Source organism: Branchiostoma floridae, chromosome 8, assembly GCF_000003815.2.
Source record: "Branchiostoma floridae strain S238N-H82 chromosome 8, Bfl_VNyyK, whole genome shotgun sequence".
In the NCBI taxonomy this organism is placed as follows: Eukaryota; Metazoa; Chordata; class Leptocardii; order Amphioxiformes; family Branchiostomatidae; genus Branchiostoma; species Branchiostoma floridae.
Genome location: NC_049986.1, coordinates 13061582 through 13076674, shown reverse-complemented (window position 1 = coordinate 13076674; position 15093 = coordinate 13061582). Strand labels below are relative to the sequence as shown.

Genomic DNA, 15093 nt, shown 5'->3' with positions numbered 1-15093 from the left:
ACTGTCACAACGTCCTCTGGGTCTTCTTCAGCAACGATAGTTGTGACAAATGTAACGTTCATCCAAGATAGAACGACATCATTGCCACCTGCGACGCGATTGTCAACGAAAATCGACGAGAAGACATTGCAAACAGTAAATACAGAATCAGTGAAAGTGTCTACACTTGGAGACATCATTATCTTAAATGGCAATAGACCTGCCAGATACAGAACATTTAGCAATGACCAGGCTAGGTAGCAAGTCTGACAGTTAGCGTATTGGCCGTCATGCTTGTAGCAGGAATCATATACATCTGTAAGAACTATAACCGTAGGCTTCAAGACCTTCCACTTCAGCCGAGTAACCAAGCGGTAACTTCAAACACTCTCAATGACCATCCATTAAATGATAACAGCCCCAACAATGACTCAGGTGAACTTCCTCACGAGTGCGCAGAGATCGATGACGAGGATAACGACGTCACTATAAGCCCGTACGGTGAGGCAAGAGCCAATGTTCTTCTGTACCAGCCTCAAAGTCAAAATCAAGAGGAACTAAATACAATTGAGCAAAACGTTGATTTGGCTGTTCAGACACCCATGCAAACTAGTGATGTATACAAAGTAACGGTAAATGCCAATACTAATGTTGCCACATACAACCAATAAAGGACCTCAAATTGTCCATCAGTCAAAAAAAATAGGCTGATGGACAACCCGAAACTGGTTAATCATTGACTTACTACACTGGATCTATCGCCCGGAGATGAGGAAAATGTTTCATTGTAGCAAAATCATGCCAGAGAATATAGAATATTCATTAAAAATAACAGGGATATATGGCGTACAAAAGAATCAAGTAAACAAATGAAAACAGAATACTCTTAGCTTCAAAGGCTTGCTGCAGCAAAGCAATAGATGATAAGATTAATAATTGTAATTTGTAAGATAGATTTACTGGCAAAAGCGAAATTATGATACTTTAACCGATACACGTAAAATACATGGGAATCAATCATTTCAACTGCTCAGACGTTTTGTTCAAAACAAAGTATTGGGTCAGCTATATAGCTAATACCGGAAAGGAATGTAAAGCTTGCAATGCAATCATGGTTGTCTCGCATGAATCATTTGAAGTACAGGAAGGCCTTGAGGTGATCATCGAGACAATTTTTATCTAATGACTATGGATGGATTTACACAATGATGACGTCGATGGCACAAGTAAACAGCAAAATAGGAATAAATCACACCACAGAAGGCACATAGTCCGGCAGGCGTACGTACGACCGTACAACACGCATCGCATTCTTACGATCCACTATACAAAGACATATTAGAAATGGTTGTAAGTCGGGTACCACTCTCTAGCTATACCCTAGCTTTGTTTATCATTGTATTCGTAAGCTTTGGGAGTGGGGTATCTTTGGGTGGCACGACGGATCCAGCAGAGAGGTACTGTGAAGTCATTAGTAGTAACTGTGTTGGCCTTGGGTCAAGCATCGACCGTGTTAGACAATGGTGCGCAGTCTGCAACGTTTCTACCCACACGGACTTGCAGAACCTGGACCGGATTCTTCCGTCGAGTCTGTTCGAATTGGTCCTCACGCCTTACGCTCTGAACGGAACATCAAGTAAGTGAACACTTTTCTTCCTTTATCAAAATGTAGAAATAGCATAAATAAAAAAATGCACCCGAAAATGTCACATTTTGCAAAATTAACTATGCAAGAAAACTACAGAATGTGAACAGAAATATGCAAATGCATGACCAAAAGTATGATTTTGAAAGATACCGAACGGCACGTTGATTTATATTTAAGAAAATTCCACGGTAGACATAGGAAATTGTTACAGGCTGGGCTATATATATTTTGTGAAATACTGAACTTCAGAGGTTTATTGAACATCATCGTTGATTTATCAAAAGATCTTTGTTGAAAGAAAGTGTAGTCCTACTTACCAGCAAACGCATAAATTTCTTTTTGAAATATAAGCTGTGTCATTATCATTTGCAATAATGTCAGACAGGTTGTCTCTTGCTCCATTCCGTACACTTGGATCTCAAAGAAAAGGCCCTGATGTGTCCTTATGTGGATGTCCTGGCGTCTCAGTAATCCTAGGCCCTTTTGCTAGCCGGTAACGTATAACGACAATGTGTTTACTTCCAGGCATTCAAAAGTTAAATCTTACCGAGCTACACCGCTTGCACATTGGACCTGGAAAGGTGCGAGCAATGGGCAACAAAGATTTCGATAACTTTTCCAATCTTCAGGTACTTCACATTACGGAAACGCTGATTGCAGTTATAAAGGAACGCTCCTTCTATTCTTTAACAAGATTAACTGCTTTGAGTCTGACTTCCAACCAAATATCTGTGATTAGACCAAACGCGTTTGTGGCACTCCCTAGTCTGCGTACACTTAATCTCGCTAATAACAGATTGTCGTTACTTCGTCAGGATTACTTCACAGGGTTGGGAGGACTACATCAGCTGAACTTAAGCAGCAATGATATATGTAATGTTGACAAAGGAGTGTTTCAACAGCTCCTGTCTTTGCGACACTTGAATATCGATCACAACAGACTAAAAGCAATAGAAAGCAGCAATTCTATTTGGCCTAAAACTCTGATAACTCTGTCCTTGAAATACAACGACATAACGGTGTTCAATCCACACAACCTACAAATCCGTCAGTTTCCTAAACTCCAAAATGTAGATTTGAGTCATAACCGCCTCACAGTACTTGGAGACTCTTGGAACTACGCATTGCGAATTTCAAGGCCAAAACGAGACTTTCATGTTACATTTATAGGCAATCCATTTCGTTGTACATGTTCTAACAACTGGCTGAGACGATACGGATCTCGCATGTTGCCAATAAGAGACATACAAGAAAATCTAATCTGCAGTTACCCACCCCAGTTTAAGGGTGTATCTTTTCCCGATGTTCCACCAACGATGTTCACTTGTGCTGCTCCGGTCGTTCAGGTAACTCGACAACATGGCGGCCTGTCCTACAAATGCGAGGTATTCTGGGAAGACCAGCCACAGATCACATGGGTCCTTCCGAATGGGGACCGGCTTTTGCTGTCCAAAATGACTACCGGCGTAACCATAGAAACATTCGCCCAGATAAACATAACGCAACAAACGACATTCAAACCAGAAGGCTGGAATGTTGAGGAAGATCAATCAAAGATCACACGTGCACCTTATACATGTACCGCTTGCGGGCAATTCGTTGCAAAAACAACTAGTATTATTTATATCAATATCCAAAAGATACAAGAGTTCCAAGGCGGTGATCTCAAATGCACAGCCACATCAACATCTGGAATCTCTTCAGCAATGGTAGTTGTAGCGAATGTAACATCGCCCTCAGATCTAGAGGCATCGGAAGCTGATTCTCAGACACTGCCACCTTCGACATACCCCCAAATAGTGTCTTCTTCGACAGAACGTACTGACGAATCATTTGGAACAGTTGGTTCAGAACTGGACCCAACTGAGTCGGATGGTTACGTCATTATCTTAAATGGGGATAGTGAAGGCGCGAACAGAGCATTTGGTATGAGCCAGGCAGTAAGTGCATTAGTCAGTGTCCTAATGGTTATGATAGTTGCATCCTCCATAGCTTACTGTAAAAACATTAACAATAGGTTTCAGGACCTTCCCCGTTATCAGGAAAACCAAGTGGTCACTGCAAATACTATGAATGACCGTTCATCGAACGACAACAGCCCCTGTAATGACTCAGGTGAACCTCCTCACGAGTACGCAGAGATCGATGACGAGGATGATGATGTTACTATAAGCCCGTACGGTGAGGCAAGGGCCAATGTTCTGTACCAGCCTCACACACAAAATCAAGAGGAATCAAATGTACGAGAGCAAAACATAGACACACCTGTTCAGACACAAAGGCAAGCTTCTGATGCATACAAAGTAACGGTAAACACCAATACAAATGTTGCAACCTACAACCAGTAAAGTGCATCTAAACCATAAAGAACAAGAGTTCGTAGACCTCATATCTCCATGAAATAGTCCGATTATGCAAATTACTTCCACATTTATATAATCTATGCTTGGTTATGTACACCTTTAAATAACTTATGCCGGTCCCAATGTTGATTGTCCAATAATATAATATTGAGAAGAATTATAGCACTTTCATGCAAATTAGGACCGAATTTGCATAATTGTTATCTGATAATGTTCCACCAACCACAAACTACACATACCACAGGTATTTGAGTCCTATAATGGAAAACACTACAAATATAGATTTCCCTCATTAATTATGCAAATTAAGTGCCAGTTTGCATAATTTGCACTTTAGGATGTACATCTCTGTCAAAACTACTTACATACCAAATATCATCTAAATTTGTCGTTCCCTTGGTTAGTTATCCTCCCAAGAAGATTTTGAAATAAACACCCCTGCAGTTCCAGAGCAACCTGCTAGGGGACCCAACATACATCATCTATTCCTTACGTCATTAGCTATTTGCCACCAAAAAATTTAAACCACAGCACATCCAAAAAAACGTACCAAGGTCACATACCAGGGGGCCCAAAATTGACATTGACCTTTGTCTTCTTAACACCTACTTACTTACCAAATATCATCGTAATCTATCCAGAGGTTACTGAGTTATGTTGACCACAATTATCCGGAAACACCAACACAGACAGACAGACAGACAGACAGACACACCCAAAACTATATCTCCATTTTCCATGGAGATAAAAATGGCTGACCAACCCCAAACCGACTATCACTAGCAAATACATCAAATTTCAATCCATCCCCATCCCAATGCAAAACAAATTCTGTTACATATTGACTTTTTGCAGAAATTGCCCTAATCCAAAACATCATCCCACTCCAAAATGGATTTTTAAAAAGTCCCCCATACAAGAATGGTTTATTCCGGAACAGCCCTATCTATGCAAAATGGACATGTATATGTTACCCAGTTTTCATTCCTAGTGCTAAACCCAGATACCAAATTCTAGATCAGTTGGTTACTTCAAGGCACAGGAACTAAAAATCTACATTTTGGTCAAAATTGGCAACAACAAAAATCAAACAATATTAAGTGATGTACAAGTGCGAATGGATTCCTATGGGCACGTACCGTATGCTCCCTCATACCAAATTTCAGATCAATTGGTTTTTATACAATGGCGCAGGAGCCAATACTATACGTTTTTTTTTCTTTTAAAAATGGCAAAAAATCCCTTAAGTCAACAATTTCAAAGCGATGTATACCAGAAGTGAATATAAAGTACTGTGGACACGTGATATGCACATCCCCATACCAAATTTCAGGTCATTTGGTTTTAATGCAAGGACATAGAAGGAAAAATATCAATTGTAGTCGAAAATGGCCAAAAATCCACAAAACTCATATTTTCTAAGTGTCGTATACTAAAAGTGTTGATGGGGTCCTGTGGGCATGCGCACAATACACCTTTGTCCAATCAGGACTACGTTGAATTTCCACATGGGAAGTTGACGTCGCAAACCATATCAGAGGATATTCGCTGAACAAAAATAACATATATAGGGCGTATACATCAAAGAATCAATCGGAAATGCGACGCTCTAATCTTTCTTGAACCGAGGCTTGCTACAGAAAAGCAATCGGCGGATGAAAAGGATGCCGCGTCTTAGTACCATGATTTCTTGTGAGATACATTTGTCGACAAAAGCACAACGAGACAATTTAGACACAGGCAAAGCAATGGGCTACGTCACTGAGGTACAGGGCATCTCGAAGTAACATGACAAAATGACAAAGTAAAACAAAAAAAGCAGCTAAGATTATATGAAACACGAAGCAATTGAACGGTCCGCGATAGAGGTATACCCAATATTGCTGCGAAAAGAGAAGTATACAATGTTATCTCGGCTGTCTCATGTAAATCTGGTCAGGAAAGGAGGGGCTTAAGGGTATCAACGGACCAGTCTATAAATATGAATAGCCCTACTCGTTGATGACGTCGATACCAAAAAGCAGATAGTAAAATGAATCATACCACAGAAGGCACGTATTCCAGCAAGCATACCATAAACGTTCAAGATTTTGCTGCACATGCGAAGACGTATATTAGAATGGCTTTAAGTCAGGTACCACTCTCTACCTTAGCTTTGTTTATCGTAGTATTCGCGACCTATGGTAAGAGTCAAGAATTTATGGACGGAACGGCAAATTCAGTAGAGCCAAACTGTGAAGTCAGCAGTGCTAACTGTGCTGGGTCAGAGTTTGACCAGACTGAGAAACTGTGCGCAGTCTGCAACGTTTCTGCCGACACGGACTGGCAGAACCTGGACCGGATTCTTCCGTCGAGTCTGTCCACATTGGTGCTGAGGCCTTACGATCTGAATGGGACATCAGGTAGGTGCAATGTAATTGTTCAAGTTTACAAATATAACATAAATGTACCCGAGACTAACATTTTACCAAGCTAGTATACAAGAAAAGTACAGGATATGAACAAAATGATGAAGAAGTCAAACATCTAAAAGTGTTTAAGTAAATTTTAAATTTGGAACAGATGTCATTTTCTTTTTAGCTGATCAATTTCATTTTCATTCTTTAAGTATACAATTCTGTATGCCACTGTTTGTTTTTGATTAGCCTTCGGGCATAGTCTTGCAATAAACGTTATTATCATAAATAAAAGTTACATGTATTATCATAAAATGTGTGGCACAAAAATATCCAAACGAAGAACTTAAAATATGATTATGAAAGATATACATTGGCCAAGTGACCAACAACCAAATTTGATGATTTGTACATGTTTCCTGATCATTTACAGTAAAATAAGTTTTCCTAAAAAGGTTTCCTAAGCTTGTCCATCCCGTACACTCAGATCTCAACGTAAAGGCTCCGCCTTCCCTTCGGTAGGCAGCCTCGCGTTTCAATAACCATAGGTCCTCGGTATATCAATTAAACGACACTTATTTACTTCCAGGCCTTCAAAGGTTAGATCTTACCAGGCTTCACTATTTGTACATCGGACCTGGAAAGCTACGCGTTATAAGCAACAACTCTTTCGAGAACCTTTCTAGCCTTCAAGTGCTTCAAGTCAAGGGAACGTCAATCTTCGTTGTAAAAGAAAGCACCTTCTGCTTCTTAACAAATTTAACAGATTTACTTCTGAGCTCCAACCAAATCTCTGTGATCGAGCCAAACGCGTTTCTGACACTTCCTAGTCTGCGGACACTTAATCTCACTGATAACAGACTGTCTTTACTTCGTCAGGATTACTTCACAGGGTTGGGAGGATTACATGTGTTAAACCTGAGCAGCAATAAGATATGCAATGTTGACAATGGAGTGTTTCAACACCTCCTGTCTTTAAGGCATTTAAATATTGATCACAACAGGATACAAACAATAGGAGGTGGGAACATGTTCTGGCCTAAATTCCTGAAAACTCTATCTTTGAAATACAACGACATATTTTCGTTCGATCCCCATACTCTTCGTTTTATCGAAGATCTCCAAATAGTCGACTTGAGTCATAATCGACTCACAGCTCTTGGAATATCTTGGAACAGTGCGATGCTAGCCCTGAAAAGTAATGCGGGGAGAGACAATGGTAAACTTCGCTTTGCCGGCAATCCATTCCGCTGTACATGTTCTAATGACTGGCTTAGACGGCACGGGTTTCGCATTTTGCCATTGGCAGATCTCAGAAAAGATCTAGTCTGCAACTACCCACCTCAGTTAGCACAAAAACCTCTCTCCTATGTTCCACCAAGCATGTTCACTTGTGCTTCTCCGGTTGTCCATGTTACCAGACAACATGGCGGCCTGTCCTACAAATGTGAGGCATTTTGGGAAGACCAACCCCAGATCACGTGGGTTGTTTCAAACGGAGACACCTTACGACTTTCTAACAGGGAATCGTCCATGGCCACTGTCGTTATCGAACAAACGTTTGGCCAGATAAATGTTACACAACAAACATATTTCAGACCAGAAGGTTGGAATACTGAGGAAAGCCTAACAGGGATTTTGTCTTGTGACTCTTGTAGAAAATTCGTTGGAAAAACAATAAGCATTCTTAAGACCGATGTCCACACGATGCAAGACCTCCAAGGAGGTATTCTGAAGTGTACTGTCACAACGCCATCTGGGTCTTCTTCAGCAACTATAGTTGTGACAAATGTAACATTCCTCCCAGATGAAACCACAACATTGCCACCAGCGACGTCACTTTCAACAAAAGTCGACGAGAAGACTTTGCAAACAGTAACTACAGAGTCTGTGAAAGTGTCTACACTTGAAGACATCATTATCTTGAATGGCAATAGACCTGACAGATACAGAACATTTAGCAATGGCCAGGTAGCAAGTCTGACAGTTAGCGTATTGATCGTCATGCTTGTAGCAGGAATCATATCTATTTGTAGGAACTTCCAGGACCTTCCACTTCAGCCGGGTAACCAAGCGAAAACTTTAAACACTAGTGCTGTGAATGACTGTCCATCAAACGATAACAGTCCCTGTAATGACTCAGGTGAACCTCCTCACGAGTACGCAGAGATCGATGACGAGTATGATGATGTCACTATAAGCCCGTACGGTGAGGCAAGGGCCAATGTCCTGTACCAGCCACAAAGTCAAAATCAAGAGGAAGTGAATAGACGTCAGGAAAACGTTGACGTACCTGTTCGGGCACACATGCAAACCAGTGATACATACAACGGAACGGTAAATACCAATACTAATGTTGCCACATACAAGCAGTAAAGGACATCCGAATCATAAATAAAATAGGTTTATGGACAATCAGAAATCGGTTATTCATAAGCTAACTACTTTGTATTTCCGCACGGGAAGTTAGGAAAGGGACCAAGTCCGACCAACATTGCAAACCATATCAGAGAATATTCGTGAAAAAATTAACATGAGTATGGGGCGTATGAAAGAACCAAAGGAAAATGGAAACACAATACTGTAATTATTCATGTATTCAGCCGAGGCTTGCTAGGGAAAGTAATCAGGAGACGCAAAGCTTGCCGTGTCTCAGTAGGATGATTAACTGTCGACATGAGCACAATGAGATACTTCAGACACAAGATAAGGATATAGGTAAAACACACGGAAGTAACATGGCAAAGGCAAAAAAGCAACTAAGAAACACGTTTGTCATTTTAAATGATAAGCAATTTTCTTCAAAACAAACGGTCCGTGGTGGATCTATACCCAGTATTGTTACGGAATAAGAAAAGTGTGAATAAAATCTCAGCTGCCCCCTGAAAGTGATAAACGGACGAGTCGGTATCTTATGAATATGAATCGCGCTACTCGTTGATGACGTCGACTCAAAAAAGAAGACACTCGAAGGAATCACCCCGCAGCAGGCACATCGTAGCACCACGTCAAATTGTTCAGAATCTCAGTAGTGCACATTCGGAGACGTTTTACAAATGGCTTTAAGTCAGGTACCACTCTTTACCTTAGCTTTGTTTATTATAGTATTTGCGAACTATGGGAAGAGTGAAAAACGTATGGACGAAACGGCGAAGTCAGTAGAGCCAAACTGTGTGGTCAGCGGCAGTAACTGTGCTGGGTCAGAGTTTGACCAGACTGAGAAACTGTGCGCAGTCTGCAACGTTTCTGCCGACACGGACTGGCAGAACCTGTACCGGATTCTTCCGTCGAGTCTGTCCACATTGGTGCTGAGGCCTTACGATCTGAAGGGAACATCAGGTAGGTGTAACGTGATTTTGTTCAAGTTTACAAATATAACATGAATGACCCCGAGAGTAATATTTTACAAAACAGGTATGCAGTAAAACTAAAGTATGACTATGAACGAAAACCTATATGGTAGAAAAATGCCCCCCAAAACAACTTAGATATGATTTTGAATGTTATACGTTGGTCAGGTTACTAGTTAAAAAACATCCCAGCAAATTCTGACGTAAACTTTGGTTATCGTTATATACTGGGCTGTGTATGTTTCGTGAAATACGGAGCTGCAGCATTTGATTGCGAATCATTGTTGATTCATTCATAAACACAAAGAAGCTGTGTTGAAAGAAAGTATTGAGCTGCTCACTAGCAAATATAACAGTTTTTATCAGATCATGTAAATGATTATATATGGTCATTTATAGCAATGTTAGTAAAAGGTTGGTCCATCACGTACACTCGGATCTAAATGAAGAGACTCTGATTTGCCCTTAGTGGGCATCTTCGCGGTTCAAAACTCATAGGCCCTCTTGGCATCAATTAAACACATGTGTTCCATTCCAGGGCTGCGAAGGTCAGATCTTACCGGGCTTCACTATTTGTACATCGGACCTGGAAATGTGGGCGTAATTGACAACAAAGACTTCGAAAACCTTTCTAGCCTTCAGGTGCTTCAAATCAAAGAAACGTCGCTCACCATTTTAAAAGAAAACACCTTCTGCTGCTTAACAAATTTGACAGATCTACTTCTGAGCTCCAACCAAATATCTGTGATCGAGCCAAACGCGTTTCTGACTCTTCCTCGTCTGCGGATACTAAGCCTTGCTCACAACAGACTGTCATTACTTCGTCAGGATTACTTCACAGGGTTAGGAGGACTGCATCTACTAAACCTGAGCAACAATGAAATATGTAATGTTGGCAACGGAGTGTTTCAACACCTACTGTCTTTAAGGCATCTAAATATTGATCACAACAGCATACAGACAATAGAAGGGAGCATGCTTTGGCCTAAATGCCTAAAAACTATGTCTTTGAAATACAACGACATATTATTGTTCGATCCCAACACTCTTCGATATATCGAAGGTCTCCAAATAGTCGACTTGAGTCATAATCGACTCACAGCTCTTGAGGTATCTTGGAACAGAGTGATGCTAGCTCTGAAGAGCTATGCGATAAGAGGCAATGGCGAAATTCGCTTTGCGGGCAATCCATTCCGTTGTACATGTTCTAATGACTGGCTTAGACGGCACGGGTTTCGCATTTTGCCAATGATAGACGTTAGAAAAAATCTAGTCTGCAACTACCCACCTCAGTTAGCAGAAAAACCTCTCTCCTATGTTCCACCAAGCATGTTCACTTGTGCTTCTCCGGTTGTCCATGTTACCAGACAACATGGCGGCCTGTCCTACAAATGTGAGGCATTTTGGGAAGACCAGCCCCAGATCACGTGGGTTATCCCAAACAGGGACAACTTAAGACTTTCTAACAGGGAACTGTACATGAGCACTGGTATCATCGAACAAACGTTTGGCCAGATAAATGTTACTCAACAAACATATTTCAGACCAGAAGGTTGGAATACTGAGAAAAACCGAACAGGGATTTTGTCTTGTGACCCTTGTGGACAATTCGTTGGAAAAACAATAAGCATTCTTAAGACCGACGTCCACACGATGCAAGACCTCCAAGGAGGTATTCTGAAGTGTACTGTCACAACAACATCTGGGTCATCCTCAGCAACGATAGTTGTGACAAATGTAACGTTCCTCCCAGATGGAACCACAACATTGCCACCAGCGACAACATTGCCAGCAGTGACACAATTTTCAACAAAAGTCGACAAGAGTACATTGCAAACAATATCTACAGAATCGACGAAAGTGTCCACACATGAAGATATCATTATCTTAAATGGCAATGGACCTGACAGATACAGAACATTTAGCATTGGCCAGATGATAAGCTTGATGACAGTTAGCGTATTGGTCGCCATGCTTGCAGCAGGTATCATATCTATTTGCAAGGACTTTAACCGTGTCCGTAGGTTTCAGGAACTTCCACTTCAGCCGGGTAACCAAGCGGTTACTTCAAACACTGCTAATGACAATCAATCAAACGACAACAGCCCCAACAACGACTCAGGTGAACCTCCCCACGAGTACGCAGAGATCGATGACGAGTATGATGATGTCACTATCAGTCCGTACGGTGAGGCAAGGGCCAATGTCCTGTACCAGCCTCAAAGTCAAAATCAAGAGGAAGTGAATAGACGTCAGGGAAACGTTGACTTATTACCTGTTCGGGCACACATGCAAGCCAGTGATGCATACAAAGAAACGGCAAATGCCAATACTAACGTTGACACATACAACCAGTAAAGAACTTCATTATTAAAGAGGGTATAGATTGTTGGTTTTAACCCTTTGCTTGTTCACGAGAAGCTGAAATCGCTTCTCATTGGTGGTCATTTAGAAAAAAATGTTCACATGCTAGTAGTTGTGTGATGACTTGCTTTTTAAGGAAATATTTTTTCTGCGATTCTGTAAATTTCTAGCTGTGCTGTATTTCTTGTGATGTAATCGTAAACACTCGATATTAGACTGGGTAGCATCCAACACTTCCTAAATCTGCGTTTCATTTATGTACTGGCGCAGCTTACTGATTTCAAAGTTTCTTCCACCAAACTTAGACCTAGGTGGTAGTAGATGGAAGTAGTCTTGACAATCGTTTGATTTAGAAAACTCCTGAATGGTACTTTTAGGGAATCGGTTTTTTTTTTTTTCAAGAAAACTGGGGCACACTGATGAAGAAATGTGAGTAGATGATTATGGATGTGATATGTATATAACTGCCGGTATACCGTGGCAGATATTAGATGAATGATGTATCTGGGGCGCTAGACCCAGACAATCAACAAAACTATGTGACTATAGTTCTTCCTAGTGTTGAATATTCTAATGGAACAAGAGAAAGAGACATAAGCGGTTCCACTGGATAGCGATACTGGCTTGTCCTTGTTATTTTTACTATTCGAAATATTGGAATGTAACGTTACGTAGTGTCACTGACAAAAGACACTGCATGGTTGTCTGAAACGTCCGACTGTTTCCAAAATCGTATCCAGTTGCTTCAGTAACTGCTATTTGGCGTAATGTTACGTAGCTCTTAGTGTGGCTCCACCACTCATTATCTACTCTTTGTGATGTAGCAAGATGTTCTGTTAAAACACTGTATGTAATTACTCCGACATAATGTTTTTTTTTTTGTCAGGTAAATTAGTCACTCGTTAATGTGATACGAAGTCTTTTTTTGACAATACATCAATCATAAGCGATCATAAGCGATGTGATCATGACTCTCGAGCGTGTGTTATGTGTGTGTCTTGACTACTGCGTATGTGGAAACATACTAGTATTATGAAGCGATCTAATCTCCAAGCAGATCCTACAGTAGCCTAAAAGAGTATCAAAAGCTGCCAGAGCAGTGAAGCCGGCCTAGGAGTGTGTTTGGCCACCGGAATTTTTGATACTATCTTAGGCTACCATAGGATCTGCTTGGACATTAGAATCGATTTATTGGTATATGTAATCTCCAAGCAGATCTTACGGTAGCATAAGATAGTATCAAAAGCTGCCAGAGGAGTGAAGCCAGCCTAGGAGTGTGCTCCGGTATTATATATTAAACTCCTCATGATGCCGGCTTCTCTCATCTGTCAGCTTTTGATATGATCTTAGGCTCCCTTAGGTAGTCTAGAAGCAGACCCTACGGTGCCTTAGAGATCAAAGCTGGCAAAGGTAATACTCGGCCGGCACCATTGTTGAATAGAAACGCTCCTTCCTGTTTCAGTGCAGGCAGACCTCCGGTGCCTGTTTGACTCCCTTTGGCCGGCTATCTTCCTTTGGCCGGCTCCTTTGCCAGCTTTGATGCTATCTATAACGTAGGGTCTGCTTGGAGACTACCCTTAGGATCTGCTTGGAGATTAGGTATATGTACTATGTAAAAATATTACATCCAAACTTGCACCACGCCAAATTCCATTAAAATTCTGCATAGACTGCACTTTGCCACTCCCCGCAAGAAGGCCCTCTATAAGATAGCATGCGCACCGGTAGCACTCAAAACACTGGTCAACTATGACCTTAATCTGACCTTCCTCGATTGAGATACATGTTTCCTTGCTTAGTTACACACAAACTTCCACCATAAAAATGTTTAATATATCAGCCAGATTTGCTAAGAAGGAATTAATGTCCATCCTAGATGTAGACCTATCCAATCCTTTGCATTGAGTCCTATCAAGTTGGAAATGCTTGGCGATGTAGATCACTAACAAGAGCCGCACAACACCATTTATTATCTGGTTAATGATCAACTAACTGTAGAATAGTGGCCTCGCGTATCCGCTCACATCGGTGCCCACCGGAAAAACAACATCATATGACAAGATGGCTGCCCGTGTGCTGTTGCATGTCCTGTTAGTCGCCCCTCTTACCTTCGTCTGTTCGTCTTCAACACCGAATCCTGCTGACACCCCTTACAACGTTCGTTACGTCGAACAGTACGTCGACAACTTCAATTTTGCCAGCTATGGACAGCAGACGTACATGCAGAAGGTTCTTGTTTCAGGTAAGTCTTAATCCATTTCACAACAAATAAAAAAAAAATACTCAATACTCGATGCAAGCCATTGTTTCCTCTATTAGTCACAACACAACTTGGTGCTGCAGATTCAATGCTGAAATTTTACTTGTCAAACAAGGTTTGTGTGGAAGGGCGTTCGCAGTTCACGGTTTGGGGGCCAAGTCGAAGACCCTAAGGCATATTATGATTTATTCATGATATATTCAAGGAACATTTTCTACCTTACGAGAACGAAAATTCCTAACTTTCTCATTTCCCGAATCGCCAACGTAGCCCCAAGACATGTTATATTACATGCCATGTTTTAGATGCCTATTGGGAGAAGAGAGAAGGTCCAATATTCTTCTACACCGGAAATGAGGGACCCATCACGGCATTCTGGGAAGCCAGTGGATTCGTCAAGGAACTGGCCGCGAAATTCAAAGCTCTGCTGGTTTTCGCGGAACATGTGAATATAAATCTATTGCAACTTTCTCATCACATATCCATAGCAATACAGTACTCTACCTTAAATCTAGCATAGCGCACGGGACATTATGATTTTATACCTTGGTATTCCATCGTAGGTTCATTTTATTCTACACGTATCGTCAAAGTACATTTGGTACAGTGAAACAATTACAAGGCAGAAGATGACCAGGGTCATGAACTTGACCTACAAAGAGCCACAAAATATTCCGTCCACAGCATATGCAGAACATGCGAATCATAGAACATCAGTATCTTCTTGGTACCT

General features: G+C 41.2%; 2 protein-coding genes across 2 annotated transcripts in view; one reads left to right on the top strand and one right to left on the bottom strand.

Annotated features, from left to right (window-relative positions):
* Positions 1-15093, bottom strand: part of LOC118420836 (pancreatic triacylglycerol lipase-like) — a 57688-nt gene that overhangs the window by 41296 nt on the left and 1299 nt on the right. The gene's annotated exons all lie outside the window — the stretch shown is intronic.
* The window catches only part of LOC118420834 (dipeptidyl peptidase 2-like), a gene marked incomplete in the record, with an annotated part of 5785 nt that continues 4810 nt past the window's right edge, over positions 14119-15093 (top strand). The window contains 2 exon segments of the mRNA XM_035827863.1: positions 14119-14342; positions 14666-14805. Of these exon segments, the coding sequence (XP_035683756.1) occupies positions 14162-14342; positions 14666-14805 (321 nt within the window).